The following is a 22,048-nucleotide window of genomic DNA, read 5'->3' on the forward strand; positions in this document are numbered from 1 at the left end:
ACCCCCACAGAGTTTCAATGGCTGTCTTGTCTGGAGACAATACACATCTTTTTAGCCTGTCTTGATGCTCTCTCCACTCACGTTGTTTGTATCTTAAAGACTTGATTAGCTGTAAGTATTCGCATTCCAACCATTATTCATGTAAATTGAGTCTGTGTCTTTATATGCTCTGTGAACAGAATTCCCACTCACCTGAAGAAGGGGCTTGGATCTCCGAAAGCTTGTGTGGCTTTTGCTACCAAATAAACCTGTTGGACTTTAACCTGGTGTTGTTAAACTTCTTACTGTGTTTACCCCAGTCCAACGCCGGCATCTCCACATCAAGGTGGAATGTGCCAGAGACTGTTTTATTGATGCTTGGTTTTAGGCACCATGTCATGCAGTAGTTGGCCAGCTTTACAATGTCATCTTTTAGTGTGTCTTCCAGCTCTGGGAAGCCTGAGCCAGTAAGAGCACATGATGTAGGTGCAACATTAGGATGAATAAATGATTGGCTAACAGGAAGCAGAGAGTAGGAATATTGGGTATTTTTCAGGTTGGCAAACTATAACTAGTTGAGTATCACAGGGATCAGTGCTGGCACCTCAACTACTTACAATCTATTTTAGTGATTTGGATGAAGGGAATGAATGTATGATAGCTACATTTGAAGATCAAGATAGTTAGGAAAATAAGTTGTCAAGAGGCTGAAAAGAGCCTGGAGAGCGATATGGATGGATAAAGTGAGTGGCAAAGATTTGACAGATGGAGTATGACATGGGAAAATGTGAACCTGTCTGCTTTGGCCGCGAGAATAGAAAAGCAATATATTATTTAAATGGAGAGAGATCATAGAAATAGCTGATAGAGAGATATCCTCATAGAAATATCATAGAAACCCTACAGTACAGAAAGAGGCCATTCGGCCCATCGAGTCTGCACCGACCACAATCCCACCCAGGCACTACCCCCATATCCCTACATATTTTACCCACTAATCCCTCTAATCTACACATCCCAGGACACTAAGGGCAATTTTTTTAGCATGGCCAATCAACCTAACCCGCACATCTTTGGACTGTGGGAGGAAACCGGAGCACCCGGAGGAAACCCACGCAGACACGAGAAGAATGTGCAAACTCCACACAGACAGGGGGAGTGGAATATAAAAGAAGGGAAATTTTACTGCAGATATACAAGGCCTTGCTATTACATCTGGAATACTGCGTGCAGTTTGGCTTTCCTATTTGAAAAAATATATAATTGCGTTAGAAAAAGTTCAGAGAAGTTCACTGGACTCATTACTGGGATGGAGGGCATATCTGATGAGAAACGTTGAATCTGATGAGAAACGTTGAACCGGTTGGGCCTGATGGGCCAAATGGCCTGCTTCTGCACTGTAGAGATTCTATGAAAGAGTGGATTAAGGTTTTGCAGCAGTATGGGCAAAATCAAGCTCTGCCAGGTTTTATTATTCATGCTGTTAACCTGTGTTTGGCTCCAGTTTTCCTGCCAGCCACTAAACTAGAACTAGGTGAAGGTCAGCAGCGTAACTATGCAGCTGAAGCCATTTTAGATTCTCCCCTATCATTGATACAAAAAAGTCAGTCATGTAAACTGAAACAATGAGGGGTGTAAATATCTTACTGGATATTTTTTCTAATTTCCCTCGCCCAAAAGTTCATGATAATGGAGAAAATCAAGAATTTGCATTCATAATTGCTGTGCGGGGTGACTCCAGCTGGTGCGGGCATGGGAGAAAGACTTAATTGCACTCGAATAGGATGCCTTTGTGTTTGAATAAGCAGCCAGGGCTCGCCATCCAGCGTCATGTTGAAAGAATGATCATTTCTCCCAACTCTTTCCTCTTCCAACAGTGTCAACTTTTACTATTGTATTGTTTCACGGGCATTCTCTATGGCACCTTTCCCAAGTAAGATTGCGATTATATCTATCTACAGTTGCCGTTCTCATGCGTGCACTTTCAGTATGGGTTGACAGTGGGGAATCTGAACGCTCTTCTAACTCTGGAATTTTCAGGTCAATATCCTACTGCTGATCAGATAACTGAATTGTACATCTTCAGAGAATCCTCCAGGGCAGAAGGAGGCCATTCGACCCATCAAGTCTGCACTGACCGCAATCCTACCCCAGGCCCTAATCCCACGTATTTACCCCGCTAATCCCTCTAACCTACTCATCCCGGGACACTAAGGGTCAATTTAGCATAGCCAGTCGACCTAGCCCGCACATCTTTTGGAGTGTGGGAGAAAACCGGAGCACTCAGAGGAAACCCACGCAGACTCGGGGAGAATGTGCAAACCCCACACAGACAGTGACCCAAGCCGGTAATCGAAACCCAGGACCTTGGAGCTGTGAGGCAGCAATGCTAGCCACTGTGCCCTAACCTGAATTAGTTTCATTCACTAGTCATGGGGTAAACTCACTAAATCATCAAGAAGCCCAAAGTGAAGTTTTTAAAGTATAACTCTTTACGTTTCAACCATATATTCCTTTTATTTCAGATTCTACATCCAGTAAAACAGCACTAAATCCACCTGGCACAAGATCCGCTGCTCCGCGACCTCCGTCCAGCAGTAATCGTTATAGCGATGATTCTGATTCACAGAGTAAAACATCTCCACCAGAGCTTCCAAGAGTTCATCGACCTTCATTACCAGATCTCTCCAGCACATCTCGCCCCAGTAGTGCCGGTGGTGTGAGGCATAGCGCATCAGCACCGCCACCGCCTCCTCCAGTTGGAAGACGTACAAATGCGCCTCCACCACCTATGCACAGCAGCAGAACTCATTCCAGTGGACCATACAACAGAGAAAAGCCTTTGCCTCCTACTCCAGGACAAAGGACTCCTGGCAATCGAGATGGACCTCCTGCCCCTCCTTCAGTCAAGCCTCCCCCATCCCCAATAAATGTTAGGCTTGGTAACATTCAGAGCCAACCTTTGCCACCCCCTCCCCCACCTTACAGGCAACCGCCCCATGTACATAATGGCCCTTCCAGTCCTGGGAATGAGACTGCCCCAGAATTGCCACAGAGACACAACTCATTATCACGCAAGTCAGCAGGACCAATGCGGGGAGTTGCTCCTCCCCCTCCATCTCCTTCACCCTCCCAAAACCGACCACCACCACCTGCTAGAGATCCGCCAAACCGAGGTGCAGGTACGAGATTTCTGTGTGTTGAGTTTAATAGAGGTCAGATATAGTGGATGACTGATGGAACTCTGAAGCAAAGCACATTTTGTTAGCAATAGTAGAAATATTACCTTGTGTGTTAAGTGGATTGACCCTCAAAGCTTTCTGGGAGGTTTGGGAGAGGAAATTTTAAATGAGGTTCCTGCTGCCGATTCATTGATCACTATTGAAAAGTGGATATTGGATGGATGCAGCATCATGGTAAGCTGTGAAATACAGGAACCATCCCCCTGCTCTGGTCAAGTAGCTTTCCAGCATTCACCATGGCTGCCGTGGGTTGCTGGCAGGTAATGGACTGTACACCAGTCTATGAGTGACTTGGGTGAAGTGAGGGAAAATTGAACTGAAGTACCTATTAATTTAATGCACTTTAGAAAATTATGTTGATATAACAAAATAAACATGCAGTTAACAGCTACAATGTACTTAGCAGTAATGTCTTCACGTTTCTTAATATATATTGTCCAGTTCTAAGTGGATTGATCATAAGTTATGAATGTTGGCTGAGGGCCTTTAGTTCAAGGCACTAAACTTGAACAGAGTATGATTAAGAAGCAGTCATTAGGTAACATAGAGCTTACATTTAAAATAAATATTTATTTTGCAAGAAAGTTAAACCGAGGCAGATAAGGAGTTTCTAAATGTTCTACTGTCTGAGAGAATGTGTTTGGGTAGGAGACAACACAGCAAGTTTTGAATTTTGAGCATATTAGAAAGACATGCCCTTGGTTGCAAATTCTAGTGTTATGGTCTGAATATGCAGTTCCCTTTGGGAATATTATTTTGATGTGCAGAATGGCAACATCACAAGGCACAGACATTCCAACTCCTGCCACGGAACCGAGAATGAGCAAATTTAATCTCTGGAGGAAAGGGGAGCAGTTCTTCTATTTTTAAGCCAAAGGTGATCAGAATGGCTGCAAGGAACAAACGTTTAAATTCGTTGCCAATCACGTCAGAGAAATTGTTTAATTTTAGCGCTGGCATATGGCAGCGTGCTGTGGATCAGAATGGTGCTCCTGATGGCAGCTCATGGGGAGCTGTCACACCATCTTTGTTCAAGTAGAATACATACGATGGTAATAATTTTTGAGTAACTACGTCACTGGAATTCCCATGAAAAAAAATCAAAGATGTTACTGATTCTGATCATTTATCATCGACCCAAAAACAATTTAAGAAAGTGTGTTTTGTTTTGATGCAATGATCCTAGAGAGAGCACCACCAGACATTGGTAACATAGAAACTAGAAGCAGGAGTAGGCCATTTGGCCCTTCAAGCCTGCTTGGCCATTCATCTCGATCACAGCTGATCACTGAATCCAACATCCTGATCCCCGCTTGCTCCCGGATCCCTTAAGCCCCAAGAGCTATATCCAATTTCTTCTTGAAATCAGACAACGTTTTGGCCTCAACTACATTCGGTGGTCGTGAATTCCACGCATTCACCACCCTCTGGGTGAAGACATTTCTCCTCACCTCAGTTCTAAAAGGTTTATCCCTTATCCTCAAACTATGAACCCTAGTTCTGGACTCTCTCTTCCCCCCCCCCCCCCAAAAGTATTGGGAACATTTTTGAATCTACGACGGCCATAGTGAGAGTTTTGGACACCCCCTTACAAGAAGAAATGGAGAAACTGCAGTGTAGATTCCATAGGGTGTTACCAGAATGAGTGGTTGCAGTTACGAAGAAAGACTGAAAAAATTGATAGCTTTTTTCCCATTTGAGAGGTGAACCTAAGGGAGGTTTTCGAGATTGTGAAGAATGATCAGATAAATGGTGATAGATTTGTTTCTGCTGATTGGTGAGACTATAACAAGAGGACAGAAATTTAAAATTAGAGAATCTCTATAATGAAGGAGGAGGCCATTTGGCCCATCAAGTCCCTCTGAAAAAGTATCCCACCCAGCCATTATTCCTGTAACATTTCATATTTATCCCGCTAATCCCTGTAACCCACACTTCCTAGACCACTAAGGGGAAATTTACCATGGCCAATCCACCTAACCTGCGCATCTTTGGCCGGTGGGAGGAAACTCACGCAGACACGGGGAGAACTTGCAAACTCCACACAGACAGTGATCCGAGGGCGGAATTGAACCCGGGTGCTGTGAGGCAGCAGTGCTAACCGCTGTGAGGCAGCAGTGCTAACCACTGTGCCACCTTGCCCGTCCCTCGAAGAAAGAATTAAAAGGGAAACTAGAAAAATGTCTTTACACAGTAACTAGTTGTGATGATATTTGGCGAAGAATACCGAAGATGTATAGAGAGCAGGTGAAAATAGATTTAATTAGGGGCTTCATGTGCATAAAAGCTCCAAGATGCTTAATGGGCCGCATGACTATTTTCTGTGCCAAGGCTTTCTATCATTCCATGATATTTGGGACCAGTATCAGCAGTTATTTCTAGCATGAAGAGTAAAGAACACGCAGAGTACTGGATGCAACAATTCTGGAATCATTTAGGAAACCACTCTATCCTGTGATGCTGGGAGGATGGTCATTCTGGAAGACTGAGTTAAAATGAGGACAACGTGTGTAAAACGATGAAGGAATTTGAGAGGTTAGGTACAGGAAGTCGGATAAGGGATCATTCAGATCATTTAAAAATTAAAGCTAGGACATTCAGGAGCGAAATCACCAAGTGCTTTTCACAAACTAGAACTGTCTTTCGCAAAAGGCCGTGCTTGCTGGGTCAAGTGAAATTTTCAAGACTGAGATTGATGGTTTTATTTTGGCATTCGGCTCCAAAGAGAAAAGGCAGGAAGTGGAGTTCAGATGTTGATCAGCATCTATCTATTTGAATGACGAGGCAGGCTCGGGGTGAATGGCCTAATCCTGTTTTAATAATTCTAAAATGGAATTTGTTTTCTGTCTTTGTCTTGTCATTGCCTTTTTGTACCTGTGCACTAATTTCTAGTGAGGGCCTGGACATCTGAATCTTGCTTCTCATCCTCCGTGTTTAGCTTCTCACCATTAAGAAAATATTCCAATGGTCTTTCTTGAACCCAGCGCTACTCCTGTTACAGTTTTACCCACTCGCTAAATCTACACTATGTCCACTCTTCATGCTTCCATCCAAATAATTTAGGTGCTTCCTAACTTAGTGTCATCTACAAACTTAGATGTATGATAACAAATCTCCGCTCTTTCATCAGGGTCATTGCTACAAGAGGTGGAAAGTGGAAATCACAGTCCCAAGTCCCTGAGGAACATTACTAGCCACAGCTGGTGATGTAGTGGTAATACCGTTGGACGGGTAATCCGGAGGCCTAAGCTAATGCTCTGGGACACAAATTCAAATCCCATCAGGACACCTGGAGGGATTTGAATTCCGTTAATAAATCTGGAATATAAAACTAGTCCCATGAAACTATCACGATTGTTGTAAAAACCCACCTGTTCACTAAAGTCCTCTGGGGAAGGAAACCTTCCATCCCTTCCTGATCTGGCCTAAATGTGACTCCAGGCACACAACAAAGGTCCCTCTGCAGCGGTCTCGCAAGCCACCCAGTTGTAGCAGTTAGGGATGGGCAACAAATGCCCACATCCCTAAAAAGAATAAAGAAAAAAAAATTAGTGCGCACTCAATTTATCTCTCCTCTATAATGCCTATCTCCTATTCCACGCTACAATGTTATCTCCAATTTTGTCCACTTTTTAAATATTGAACTTTAGTTATAACCTTGTTGAATGCCTTCTTGGATATTCACCTTATTTTCCTAAAAAGATTCAACAGATCAGGCAAACTTATTCTTCACAAATCCATGCTGACTTTCTCTGATCAGCTTGTGTGTTTTCAAGTGTTCCTTCACTGTCTCCGATGATGAATTTCAGTCACTTCTTCACAGTTGATGTTAAACTGAGAAGTCTGTAGTTTCCTCCCTTCTTTAATATTGGAGTAACATTCGCAATCTTCCAATCCAAAATATCAGTTTTCAAACCTTCAGTTTCCTTGTATTTCTTTTAGTACCCTGTAATCATCACAAAAACACCATAAACCATATCACCCCTGGCTTGGGAGCTTTTAGGTTCTGGAATACACTGATTGTTCTGAACATATTTACATATCAAGCTCATAAATTTAAGGTGCCATAACTACAAACAGCATCTTAACGATAGTTACAATCTTGGATGCATCTCAGAAGTAGACCGAATTTTATTTGTAGTTTAAAAAATACTTTCAGTTAGAGAGTGTCACATTGTGCCAACCAATTTAGTATTTGGGCACAAATCTCGCCATAGCTTTAGAAAAATTACATTGTAATTTCCTGTTGTGCCTACTTCTGAAATGCATCCTAGATTGTAATTATCGTTAAGATGCTGTTTGTAGTTATGGCACCTTAAATTTATGAGTTTAATATATAAATATGCTCAGAACAATCAGTGTTTTACAGACCGAGAAGCTCCCAAGCCAGGAGCGATATGGCCTGTGTTCGTCTGTGATGACCGCCCGTACACTACACTCAAATAAATTTGACAAAAAATATCTGAAGTGCTTACAAATCAACCAGATTTCTGTGCATTCACTGATTTCAAAGATCAGAGTGAGTCTGTTTGTTTGGGGGAGGGAAGTGGGGGAAGATGATAGCCATGCCTTTGAATCTTTATTCTCGAACCACAGAAGTACTACAGAAATTGGCAGTATTAGAATTGAAGAAACCTTGGTTGGGTTGAAGATTTAGTTATGTAGCTCCTTTGAAGTTTGGGACATTTTACTATGTTAAAGTTACCATATAAATGCAGTTTGTTGTTTAGCAAGGACAAGATGCGTTTATAAAGTATTCTTCCCCTTGTTAATTTTCTTTCTTTCCATCCTCTGTTGCAGGCATTGACTCTTTAGGATAGTCAGTGTTTGTTGGCTTTCCAACCTGTTTGGAAGAAGGTGATAGTCCAGCCTGTTCCTGGTTTCAGATAAGCGCCTGATTCCAGCAATTGGGAATAGGGACCTCTGACCAATTTTCTCTCTGCTGTTCTGAGCAAGAACATCAAATTCAGCCCTGAGCAAAGACTGAACCTTGGACCTTTGCCATCTGTATGACTTGACTCTTTCCTTGTTGATCTATTAAGGATGTTTGGCGTGCAGGAGGAATGAGAGTAAATGATGCCATGCCAGCCAAATGAAATGGTCTTGATAATTTATAGTTCACAAAATAAAAGTAGGTTGATGATCTTTCTGATCTTTGGGTCATTGAACGTGTGATGGACACGTTCAGGTCAGGTTTGTAAATACCTCCGGCATCTTTAGTCAAATCTATTTGAGTGCAGTGTACAGTCATCATCAAAATAATGAGTTGGAGATACTGGCGTTGGACTGGGGTGAGCACAGTAAGAAGTCTCACAACACCTGACTCACCCGATGAAGGAATCAGGTGTGTATCTGAAAACGGGAAGGGGTTGGACTATCATCTTCCCCCAAACAGGTTGGAAAGCCAACAAACACTGACTATCCCAAAGAGTCAATGCCTATCACAGAGGATGGGAAGAAGGGGAAGAATACTTTATCAATGCATCTTGTCTTTGCTAAACAATAAACTGCATTTATAAAGCACCTTCAACATGGTAAAATGTCCCAAGGACTTCAAAGGAGCTACATAACCAAATCTTCAACCCAGCCAAGGTTTCTTCAATTCTGAAGCACTTCCGACACTGATTCCAAATAGGCCTGTTGGACTTTAACCTGGTGTTATCATAAAAACAACACAGACTGTATGGTCCCTGGGTTAGGTGTTTCATGATGTTTAGGTGTTTATTAGGTGTTTCATCCCAGGAGTCAGTCTTTATTTGTGTTCAACCTCTCGACAGTGCCCTGTGCACTGACTCTTTCCCTTGTGGGGACCCATCAACAGCCAACATTTCTCTCTTTGCGATCCTCTGCAAAATGGCCTCCTTCCACACTGCAAAGATTCTGTGATTAGGCTTGATTCGATATGAAATAACCCTAAACAGAGAGATTTGAACATTAGGGCTTCATATGCAAAACGAGAAACAATGCTAGAATGTTTTAGAGCAAAAGGCCACTTGTGACAACAATATCTTTAATTTTTGGTTTTAATTTGCACCGTCAATTTTGATGGCTTTCCGTGGTAGCTGATTTCAAGATACGTCTTTCTTTAATTATATAAAAACTAATCAATCAGACAAGAGGCTTTCTGTTGATGGTTCTGAACACAATCTCATTAAGAACTGGCAATTGTGTCCTTTTACTGGGGGGGGGGGGGGGGGGGGAGAGAGAGAGATGCGGGGATGAGAGGGCAGATGATGGCATGTTGATAACATCCCTGGACTAATAATCCAGATGCCCAGGCAAATGCTCAGAGGGAATGGGTCCAAAACCCATCACAGCAGGTAGTGAAATTTAAATTCAATCAATAAAAAGTCTGCAACTGAAAACTAGTCTCAGTAATGGTGACTATGAAGTTATCATCAATTGTAAAAACCCAATCGGTTCGCTAATGTCCATTAGGTAAGGAAATCTGCTGTCCGTATCCGGTCTGGCCTACGTGTGACTCCCAACCCATAGCAATGTGATTGACTTTGAAGTGCCCTCTGAAATGCTCTAGAAAGGACATGCTAAATTGCCCCTTAGTGTCCCAAGGTGTGTTGGTTAGGGGGATTAGTAGGGTAAATGTGTGGGGTTGCAGGTGTAGGCCGGGGGTGGTCTGGTTAAGATGCTCTGTTGGAGAGTCCGTGCAGACTCGATAGGCTGAATGGCCACCTTCTGCACTATAGGGATTCTCTGTCACTCATTACAAGGACAATGAGGGATGGGCAATAAATGCTGGCTCTTTTGCCAGCGACGCCCACATCCCCTGAAATAATGTTTTTTAAATACTTTTTCTGTTTGGGTCCCAAGACTTTTTAATTAGGAATTCTGTTGTAATTCTGAGTTCTCATAGATTCTGTCACTTTCCTAAACCGGTTACATTCTTCAATACACACTGTAGAAAGTGACATTCGATGCAAAATGCAGTATAATTGGGGTTTGAGGCATAATAGGTACTTGCTTCTCTTGTTGAAAATTGCTTGTGTTTGCATATGTTGGCTGCTGCAGAGGAGACTACCTAGAAAGGAAGTAAAACACAAATAGGATAACAGTACTAAGTGATAATCTGACTTGCATGAGTTCTAAGTATGCAGATTGGTGGATCTCTCGAAGTTTATTTTTTGAAACCAGCCTCCCTTTTGTCTACAGTGATAATCAGTTCTTGCAGGGTTCGCTCCTTCTGGGTTTCGTGCAGTTTTAAGTAACAATGACAAGCTGCTTATGCTTAATAGTAAATGTATTCTCTCATGTGGCACTTGACATAACTTGTTAAATGTTTAACTTTTTCCTGTGCAGCTCCTCCACCACCTCCCCCGGCGATGCGGAATGGAGCTCGCGAAGTCCCTCCCCCGCCACCGCCATACAGGACGCCCTCTTCAGATCCGCCAAATCGAGGGAAGCCCCCACCACCACCTCCAATGCGGACTCCTGCACCACCTCCTCCACCTATAAGAAATGGACATAGAGACCCCATCGGATCATCATCCAAATCATTCATAGGTAAAAGGAAGGGGGGAGGAAAAAATGCCAAATTGCTGCTGTTTTAAAAATCTGCTTTCTTACTTGCCTCTAGAGAAAGAAAGATCAGCCAACACTCTAATCAGCTGATGGCGGGATGGACTGGAAAGTGGGGTTGAGGCCACCATCAGATCGACCAATGATCTTATCAAATGGCAGAGCAGGCTCAAGGGGCTGAATGGCCCACTCCTCCTAATTGTTGTGTTTTTATGCTCTCCCTGTCCTGATCATTAACACAGTGGCTTTAGGAAATTGTGTGAAAGGGTTGTGAGAAACTCAGCAATGTGCTGTAACTGCAAATCATTGACTAGATGTTTCCAGAAGATAAATTCAAGCTGTTTATAACTTTCTTTTCAGTATTTCCAATCCCAATTGATAAAAATTGGCTCAAAGTGAACTTCCTTCCTTTTATTTATAAAGATATCCTAAAATGTTTTTCTGGCAGGAATTCCTGACTCCCAATGACCTTCTAATATTTATCCTTAGTTATATCGCTCCTCCTATTGGTGACTAATGCACACGGGTTGATCCTATTTAAAAATTGTGCAGTTTCCAGCATCATCGGCAGATGGAAACAGATTGACATCAAATGGTCAGAAGCTTGTAACTCTTGTTAGTTTTACATAAGAATTAACATGCTAAAGTAGGCCGTACTCTATTAGAAGAATTACATTATATTTCTACCTCTTTGTGTGCCCTCCTTTCCATGCCCTAGGGGCAGCACGGTGGCACAGTGGTTAGCACTGTTGCCTCACAGTGCCAGGGACCCAGGTTCGATTCTGGGCTTGGGTCACTGACTGTGCGGAGTCGGCACGTTCTCCCCATGTCTGCATGGGTTTCCTCCGGGTGCTTCGGTTTCCTCCCACAGTCTGAAAGATGTGCTGGTTAGGAGCATTGGCCATGCTAAATTCCCCCTTAGTGTACCCGAACAGGCGCCGGAGTGTGGCGACTAGGGGGATTTTCACCGTAGCTTCATTGCCGTGTTAATGTAAGCCTACTTGTGACACTAATAAAATAAGCATAAACTTTCCTGAACGTGCTGACTCTTTCCTGGGGTTTAGATCAATGAGAGCCTTCAGCTTTCTACTATCTTGCTCATGTATCTGTTCTCCATGTGTGATCCTAGAGGGTGAGTGCAAAGTAGTTAATCCGTTGTGGTGGGCATCACGAAGTAAGTCTTCGTCAAATATCTATTCATAGTTTCTTCACACCACTGGATTAACGATCAGGACAGGGAGCTTTAGCTGATTATTCCCTCTCCAGAAATAAAACACAGAAAAGTGAAAAAAGTATTAGTAAAGGAATAAAATGATGAATTATACCAATGGGATTTAGTTTCTTTTTAGCTTTAATTCTTCCACCCTCTCTGGCTGTCCTTTACTATGTGAGATATTCTGGCTCAGAGGGAAGAAAGATGTTTCAACCAGTGCCGCTCCAGCCAGCCAACAGTTGAGAGGCATCCAGAGTGAATTTCCTCCGAGATACTGTCCTCCCTCGTTACTGGAAACTGGCTGCGCCCTACTCCTATCCTCTCCCTGTTTAGCATGGGTCGCTGACAACAGTAACTTACCATATGGGCATCACAGACAGGAGCCTGTGGGCACGAGTACACTGTGCCAACAACCCGCCATATGGAAAACTCAAGATATGAGGCTCTGCTGATTTAGATTTTCATGTTTCAAGCTAGCATTACTGCTGTGGGCTCATGTTCATGGGAGCTGATTAAAATGGTCAGGCTGCAATTCACTGGAGACATTTTAACATAAAAGGGGTTGCCACCTGTTCTGTTTTTGATCGGGCAGGTCTGAAAATCGGGCTCCAAAAAGCATTTTCCATCTTGTCTGTTTTCTAATATGGAGGTACAAGTTACTGAGGGTCATTGGTAGCCAAGGAACTGCAGACGTACTCATGCCCATGCCCTGCTTCTGTTCTGCTTCTGCCCAGCTTTGTACCTATGCTGGGAATTCCAAGGGAAGCTACTTTTAGTCATATCTTGTGGTCAAGCCTAGAGGATGTGTCATGTTGTTCAAATCTTGTAGAAACCCATTATAACAAATTGAACCCACCCTGTTGTTAATACTTGGCGGTGTTCAGTTTGAAGAGCGGCAGAATTTTCAGGGTAGGTGAACTCCTTCATTCACCCCAGATGCTCATAACTTGCATCGACTATGTAAACAAGACATGACATTTTAAAAATTGTCTCTTCCCTAGATGACTTTGAATCAAAATATTCATTTCATCCAATTGAAGACTTCCCAGCACCGGAGGAATATCGGCATTTCCAAAAGACGTACCCTAGTAAGCTGAACAGAGGTGAGTCTGTCCGGTTTGCTGTAGGCATGCAAGGATGCCAGTTTTAAGTGAGTGCCCATCAGCCATTTGTCACACATACCATCCCATCTGATATAGGATAGGTTTGCATGAAGGGAAAAGGTCTTCATTTTTCTCTCAGGGCATCTGTAGAAACCAACATTAGAAAAATTATCTTCCAAATATGTAATTGATTATATGTTGGGTTATGTAGAATTACAAAGAGTTTATAGTAACATAACATGCCATTTGGTCCAACTTGTTAATGCTAGAGTTTTGGGGGGTTTATGTGACCATATTTCATCTAATCCTGAATGCATATCCTGTAATCCTTTACTACTCATGTTTATCTCGCTCCTCTAACCGCATCTGAATAGCTAGTGGTTGAATAGCAGCTGTGAAGGAACTGTAAATGTCTGGTTAGTTTATCACCTGCTATTAGCTAGCACTATGGCTCATAATTTTTCAGTGACCAATTATAGTGTCTATAAAGAATTGATCTTGTAATACACTAATATAAATTTCTAGCATCAGTATGAAAGGAGCGATGATAGGAATGAGATTTATATGGTCGGATGTATTTTTCCCGCTGTAGAATATATTGGAATTGGCCACATCCTCGTGCCTGCGTTAGTATTTCTATGTTTAGAAAAGCAACATTTTAAAACTTGAGCAGTAAGACAGTAAAAAGTCAAAAGATCAAAGAATTTCAGAATCAATACATTCTGCAGCAATCTCCATTAAATAAGATGGTGTAGGAAACTAAATATATAACGTACGGGGCATGGAGCCAAAATGTCCTCCTTAGATGTCTATTCAGCAATCTTGATTTGAAGGCCTATCAATTGTCATGTGTGCCTATTAAAATCTTCCCCAGAGTTGCAATGGAGTTGGCTACATGACTGCGCCCACTGCCATCTTCACAGGGCAGCCACGGATGGCAGCAAACTTGACTTTGCAGCGAAATCCACATCTTAAGCGCACAAAAAAACAAATTTACCCACAATGCTGGCAGCAGCATAAGGGACCAGCTTCTAAAAAGTGACTACATGCACTGGATTTTTACAGTAAAGCAAGACAATTTTTTTTTAAATTCATTCGTGGGACATGGGCATCACTGGCTGGCCAGCATTTATTGCCCATCCCTAGTTGCCGTTGGAGGGCAGTTGAGAGTCAACCACATTGCTGTGGTTCTGGAGTCACATGTAGGCCGGACCAGGTAAGGATGGCAGATTTCCTTCCCTAAAGGACATTAGTGAACCAGATGGGTTTTTCCGACAATGTTTTCTTGGTCATCAGTAGATTCTTAATTCCAGATAGTTTTTATTGAATTCAAATTCCACCATCGGCTGAATATTAGCTGAGTTTCTGGATTAATAGTCTAGCGATAATACCACTAGGCCATTGCCTCTCCAACTGACATTGCTAGTCTCTTAATGTTCATGTGTATTTGGAGAAATAGAGTAAATTTAGAAGCCAGGAAAGTCCGAAGCAAGTAGAAGGTAGTGGGACTAGATGAATCAACTCATAAATGTGGCAGATCAAAACTATAATGCCTAATGCACATGGTGCTCTATTTTACATTGTACCTTAAAATATTCCATATGTGTTAAGACCATAAAACATAGGAGCAGAATTAGGCCACTCGGCCCATCGAGTCTGCTCCGCCATTCAATCATAGCTGATTTTTTTTCTCATCCCCATTCTCCTGCCTTTTCCCCATAACCCCTGATCTCCTTATCAATCAAGAACCTATCTATCTCTGTCTTAAAGACACCCAATGACCTGGATGAAGAAGTTCCTCCTCATCTCTATAATCTTAGTGCTTGCCTTAATTTCATCCTCTGAATATGTTAGACCATGCTAGCTTCCACTGTTTATCAGCGCTCAATGGTACTGCACCAAGTGACCAAGTTCAAGTCCTCGACTGAGCTCAGTTAATTCTTGCTGACCAATGCAGTGGTCGAAGTGCCACAGTTGGCCACTGCCCATGCACTGAAGGGTGGAGAAAGATTTTTATCCATTGAATCTTAAGTATACGGATTAGAAATTGAACCTCGTTGCACCCATTTTACCAGCTTTATTTCGAGGACTAATGTCTCATGCCCCAAAGTTCCTGAAATTCAAAAGCGGTTGGGACCATTTCGCACATATCCCTAAAAGTTGCATAAAATAGGCCTCTCATTTTCATATTTAAGGCAGTTAAAGCCTGTTTAAGGTCCCTTCACAGAAATTGACTTACACTGAGCCTGGGGGAAGCTGTCTGGTTACTGGGTTAATGCACGCTCTATCCAGTTTAATGATGTTTATGTATGCCTTTCTAAAGATAGTAGCAGGCTAATCTGCTTACAGCCAAATAAACTATCCACACTTGTGTTCTTGGCTCACAGGTGACTGGCCAGTTGGGTAAGATACCAGAGGGTTGGAAGCAATCCCCACAATAGTTTAGTGCCTTCAGGAGAAAGGAGAGGATGTTTGTGATAAACTGTCCATCCGGAGCATAAGTGCCTCTGACGAAATACTGCAGTTTGTTTAATCTCGTAACTCCTGCCTTTCTCTTTACTACTTGCTCTGGGTATTTGCTGACCTGTTTTTTATTTCTTGCAGTTGTTCGAGGGGCGCCACCTCTGCCGCCTGTTGCGAGGTGATCTGTGACTGTGGGCTTGGCTGTTCCCCCACCTTCCTTGTTGGAAGACTGATGGTTTCCCTTCCTTCCTTTTTCTGGTGTACAGCTCAGGATCCTTAACCACTTCAATTCGTTGAGGCAAAACCTCTTCAGATCTGCTTAGAGCATGCATTCTAATCTGAGATTCCTGAGTTTCAGATTGCACAACCTTTGACCTTCGCATCTTTCGGCTCCAGGAATTGTCATTGCAATTGGGCTGAGCTAATGGAAAGTTGACTGGAATGTCATGATGATTTTTCTTTAAGTTGAGGGTTGTAAGATGTTTACAACTACCAGAGATCCAAGAATGGCATGTCCAAGTTTCACGACAAATGAAATTGAAACACATGGAATAATGTGGGGTTTGTTTTGATCTATATTAAGTGGTTAAACTTAATCTTTGTAAACGGATGTTGATTTGAAAATATCCTTGGACCTCTGGTAGAGTGGTAGAATCATGGAACACTATTGGGTAATCATAGACCAGTTGGTAAAACTAAAATTCCCACACTACATGTATTTTTTTGAATTTTTATTCCAATATCTAGCTGGTCCTTGCCTTATACACTATGTCATGTTGTCGGTACCAGATTTATTATAATGTATTTACTCAAGTACATGAGATATAGTAATCATTGTTATAATTCTTTCTTTGTAATTGTACAGAGCTTGTGAATTAGGTAATGGTGGGCTTGATGGAAGACACTACTTTCTCAGAAGATGGACTGACTCGCTTGTTTTGATTGCTTATCCTATCCACAACAAAGGTTTCATCTTTTGTTTAATCGGAAACAGCAGAGCTCATGTTGAGGGATGCTGTCTGAGTGTGTTATTTACCGGGCACAAGTAAAGTCTTGGCACGCGCTGGGTATGAGAGACGTCGGTCTGGCATTCACCAGGCTGGGGTGATGTCTCCTGGTACGTGCTAGGTACGAGCGATGTGAAATGCACTGTGCATTTTTTTTAAAGCTGTAACTTCAGGCCAAAGCACTTTGAATTTGGTGTTTTTTTTTTGTGTGTGTTTGTCTGTAATGTGGTACTTACTGTTCCTGGGAACCCTGTACACTGTTTTCCTACAGCCTTTATGTGCGGTGCTACAATACCAGCGAGTCTAAATCTCTCTCTATAGGAACAATGGTAACTTCTTCCACAAATAAATATTCCTTCCTCCCCCTCTCTGTCTCTCTCTCTCCACATTGTTTGGAAATGGGGTTTGAATTTAGATCCAAAACCCTGCCTGAGAGAGATGCTGAACAATCTATAGAAAGTTTGCGGTTTCCCATACAAATATTTTGGCAAAAATATATGGAGGGGTGGGGAGAGAGATGGAGTATATAGTGCTGTACCAATTAATCAATTCATGACCAATTCATCGATTCATTTTCTTTTGATTTTAAATATTTAAATAATCAGCTTATTTTTGAGCCAATCAATATGGGTGTAGCCCGATATTATATCTTGCGATTAAGTCATTCAGATCCTGCAGAACACTGGTTGCTGTAATAAGGCAGAACGCTTAAATGGGCTTTGACCTTGATACAGGGCCCTCTAGTTTACCATTTTCATAGTAAACGATGGACTGATCATCAGAAAGCTGGTGGAAATCCTGGAAACTCGTCATGGAATTTGACTTGTTCAGTCACCTTACAGGAGGGTAACTTGTCCGCTGGAACAATTAGTTGACCCAGCTGAAAAGACACCTTTTATGTTTTTCTTAAATGTGTCGACATTCATAGAAATGTTGTTTGACTTTAAGCACCTACCGTAATAGAGAGCAGTCTGCATTGGTGCTTTTCTGGGTTCGTATGTTGGGTGTGAAAAAGCCCATTATCGTAAGTGCTGATGTAGGTGTCAGTGGAACAGGCTGTTTTCTCATGAATACAATGCATCCAGCAATGCTGTTCCTCTAAAGGGATATTCGGTTGTTCCCTGCATCAATGTTTGAATGACGCAACAAAGCAAGAATCTGGCTGCCATTTTTTTAAAAACTTGAAACATGCCCCTGGAACCAACATTGGAGAAGCTCTCTGCTACACTAACCCCGAATGGTATCTGGTACCTGTGGGGATCTGCAGATATTTTCACACCTGTACATAATACCTTTTCAATTTAATGTTTGTGAATCATCATTGGCAGGTACTGTGAAAATAACACTAAAATGTGTTTCATTGTGCATGGCACGTTTTTCTAAGATTTTGACTCGCTGGTTTGTGAAGTAGAAATTGCACTTGCAAATATACTCGAGCTTATTCTACAGTTTAAGCGTGACAGCAGGATGGTTTTCTATACTGTACAAGTGCATGCAATTTAAATACTACAGAACTGGCCCACCATGCTTCTTTTGTCTAGGTCTCAATCGACCCAACGTGTTTGCATTTGCTTCTGGCTGCGGTTTCAATAGTGTAGTCAGTGAAAATGACCAGTTCTTGTATAATAATCTTTTGAACCAATAACTCTAGTGACCACTCCACAGAATAGTCTGGTCCAGTACTGGTGATGTCTTTGTTTCTTGTTGAAAATCTGGTACTTGTATCCCTAATCATCCAGCACACACCAAGAAAGGAAGAAGCAAACAGTGAGTGAACTTTGCAGGAAGCTGACAGACAGATGGGCAATGAGCAGGGCTTTGTGGGTTTTACGAATGAATTAGATCTGCAGCGATTATTGCAGGTGTCATAGTGGTTTTGCCAGTAGTCCCCAATACAAGGCTACCAGACCTGAGATCTGGGATTGTAATACAGGTTTGAAATGTGCAATATTGGCACTGGTGCCGACACATGTACAGTAATGCCAGTGCCTGTATGTGTAATACCATGCCAGTACCCTCTACATATAATGCCAGCCTCATTACTGGTGCACATGGCACCAGCTCCCTAATGTATGGTGTATGCAATATGCCAGTCTAGTACAGGTCCAGTATAAGTATAATTCTTTTGTTTTGTTTTCCTCACTTTGCAGTTGCCACAAACATTGTGCCTTACAGAATGCACAGGTGTTTCTGTGTTGCTTTGTTTGCTCTTTTATGTGCGTGCAAGCGCACACACAAAAATAGGACCGAAGGACTTTTCCTTCCATCAGCTGTCGCCTGTTTTGAGTCCTGTGAATATTACGTGTCTGTCGTCTGAGGCCGCCTGTGGTGGGTTTCTCCTTTTTTTTCCTCCAGTAGCTTTTCCGTCAACATGGTGGGTACTCTGCATTCAAAATATTTTTAAACAAAATTAACCTCATTATTATTAAAGTTCTTGTTTAGCTGGATTAATTTATTGTCTTGATTTATGTTTCATTTTATGGTAATCTAATAGATTTCCTGTCCCTCTCCTATGGTTGATCTGTGCAGGGTGTTGGGGTATTCTCTTAACTATGGATCTGGAGTGTGCTGTAGTTTCCCCTGCTATGCAATTCTTGATTATGAAAACAAATCTTTGTAATCACATTTCTTTAAATGGTACAGCAGCCTCTTCTGTGGGATTGAAATACATAGAAGAACAAAAAAGGACTCAGATATGGAGATTGCAATAACTAAAGCATTAAATTCCCTTGTTTATTGCTGTATCATGCAGGCCAGCTGGACTTGGTTCTCTGTTAATTATCAAGAAAATTGAAATAAAAATAATCACTTTAATTTTTCTTATCTCGAGTGTTGGTGTGATTTACTGTTAACTCGGTTGTTTCCATTCCATTTCTTGGTTTATTTTCTGTGTAACATTCAGCATGTGTGCTTTGGAGAGAGCTGCATTACTCTTATTTTCCTGTGCATTCTGAATTAACAGGAACCACCACCTCATGATCCCGATCGACACGGTAGCACAGTGGTTAGTACTGCTGCCCCACAGCGCCAGGGACCCGGGTTTGATTCCCCAACTTGGGTCATTGCGGAGTCAGTACGTTCTCCCCGTGTCTGCGTGGGTTTCCTCCGGGTGCTCCGGTTTCCTCCCACAGTCCGAAAGACATGCTGGTGTTAGGTGCATTGGTCATGCTAAATTCTCCCTTGGTGTACCCAAACAGGTGAAGGAGTCTGGCGACTAGGGGATTTTCACAGTAACTTAATTGCAGTGTTAATATAAGCAAACTTGCGACACTAATAAATAAACTTTAAAACTATCCATTCACCAAAAACATGTGGTGAAAGGATAAATTTCCACTCCATCTGACGAAGGAGCAGCGCTCCAAAAGCTTATAGTATTTGCTACCAACTAAACCTGTTGGACTTTAACCTGGTGTTGTGAGACTTCTTACTGAAAGGATAAAAGGCAGATCTCATTCTTTTACACCAGAGCCCTTTGCTAAATCAGACTATTTAACTGAATACGCCAAGGGTCTAGACTCTGAAGGCTCTTGCAACATTAATGGAATAACATTTATTTCTGCAGGTGCTTCAAGTTCAACCCCCCACTGTGAAGCAGGTGGAAGTAAATCATATTTCTATTCCATTACTTCTCTTGCCTGATGGGCTAGATTGTCACAACATACAGCCTGTCACAGCATTTCTTGTGAGAGCATAGAAATCTACAGTTCAGCAATGTGGGGAAATCACTTGAGCGTTTCATCCCTGTGTTTGAGTCCTTGCACTTGAATTCAGGATTTCCAAGCTGATGAATGTCTTCTGCTCCAAACAAGTGAGGCAGTTTGATAATAGCGGCTCCTTAGACCATAAAAAACAGGAACAGGAGGAGGCCATTCACCCTGTCAAGCCTGTTCTGCCAAGGTTAATAAGATCATGGTTGACCTAAGGTTCACTACATCCACTTTCCTGCCTTATCTCTGTAACCATTCATCCCCCCCCCCCCCCCCCCCACCCTTCCCCCACTGCCTTGAAAATGTTTGGACTCGGCTCCACAGATTGCTGGATAAAGAATTCCGGAGATTCACCACTCCAGGTTAGGTGGCTTGGCCATGCTAAATTGCCCCTTAGTGTCCAAAGATGTGTAGGTTAGGTGGATTGGCCATGGTAAATATTTGGAATACTGTGCACAGTTTTGATCCTCTTATTTAAGGCAAGATATGTTATTATTGGAGGCAATGCAGAGGAGGTTTACTAGGATGATCTTGGGTGCGGAGGGACAGACGTATGAGGAAATATTAAACAGGTTTGGGTCTGTACTCCTTGGAGTTGAGAAGAATAAGAGGTGATGTGATTGAAGCATTTAGGATTCTTAGGGTATATGTTGGGAAGACGTTTCCATCATGCCAGAGGGCATTGTCGCAGAATAAGGGGTGCTCATTTAAGACTGATTTGAGGAAGAATTTCTAGTGTCCAAGAACCATAGAACCCTACTGTGCAGAAAGAGGACATCCGGCCCATCAAGCCTGCACTGATTCTCCAAAGGAGCATTCCACCTAGGCCCTATCCCTGTAACCCCACACATTTACCACGGCTAATCTACTGACCTACAAATCTTTGGACACTAAGGGGCAATTTAGCAAATTACTGCGGATGCTGGAATCCAAAAGAGAAACAGCTGGAATATCGCAGCAGGTCTGGCAGCATCTGCAAGGAGAGAAAAGAACTACTGTTTCAAGTCAAGATGACCCTTTGTCAAAGCTCATCTAACCACCTAGCCCAGCACATCTTTGGACTGGTAAGGTGTTACACAAATGCAAATCCTTCTTTCTGTAACCTAATACTCTGCATGCTCATGCCCCCTAATCAGACTCCAGGAGCCACATTTGTATTCATATAATCATAGAACGCCTACAGTGCAGAAGGAGACCATTTGGCCCATCGACTCTCCACCAAAGCATCTTACCCAAGTCCACCCCATTCCCTTAACCATACACATTTACCCCGGTAATCCCCCTAACTTACATATCTTGGGACACTAAGGGGCAATTTAGCATAGCCAATCCACACTTTTTGACTGAGAGGAAACTGGAGCACCCAGAGGAAACCCATACAAACTCCACACACAGTCACCCGTGGCTGGAATCGAACCCAGGTCCCTTGCGCTGTGAAGCAACTACTCACCATTATGCCACCCTCGTTACCTCCTTTTAGTGGTCTGGGAATAGGCCTCTGATGCTCCCAACATGACGTTCCAAGCTCCTTCAAAATGGATTTTTGGTATAGAGCTACTGAAGTGTCAAGTGTGGCACTTAATAAAGTACTGCTACAAATGATCATTGGCTACCAACTGAGACAATAAATATTCTAGAATGCCTTGCACTGCGATAGTAATAGGATTAAAGAAGCTGAGGTCCGCTGGTTCAGCACAGCCATTAGTAAAATCATGTCATTATAGCAGAGCTGTACTAGCAGTTTATTGAATGAATGTGGACTTTGACCATTCATTAATAACCACTCTGTCAGTCCCTGAAT

At 42.4% G+C, this 22,048-nt stretch overlaps 1 protein-coding gene across 4 annotated transcripts in view; it reads left to right on the forward strand.

Annotated features, from left to right (window-relative positions):
* wipf2b (WAS/WASL interacting protein family, member 2b) overlaps positions 1-19,354 on the forward strand; it is a 50,634-nt gene extending 31,280 nt beyond the window's left edge. For all 4 annotated transcript variants that reach the window (XM_078224097.1, XM_078224098.1, XM_078224100.1 and 1 more), the window contains exons 5-8: positions 2,505-3,161; positions 10,536-10,739; positions 12,969-13,070; positions 15,675-19,354. In XM_078224097.1, coding sequence (XP_078080223.1) covers positions 2,505-3,161; positions 10,536-10,739; positions 12,969-13,070; positions 15,675-15,715 — 1,004 coding nt within the window. In that variant the 3' untranslated portion in view covers positions 15,716-19,354. The remainder of the gene's footprint in view (positions 1-2,504; positions 3,162-10,535; positions 10,740-12,968; positions 13,071-15,674) is intronic.
* The last annotated feature ends 2,694 nt before the right edge of the window (positions 19,355-22,048 follow it).

Source organism: Mustelus asterias, chromosome 11, assembly GCF_964213995.1.
Source record: "Mustelus asterias chromosome 11, sMusAst1.hap1.1, whole genome shotgun sequence".
NCBI classification, from domain to species: domain Eukaryota; kingdom Metazoa; phylum Chordata; class Chondrichthyes; order Carcharhiniformes; family Triakidae; genus Mustelus; species Mustelus asterias.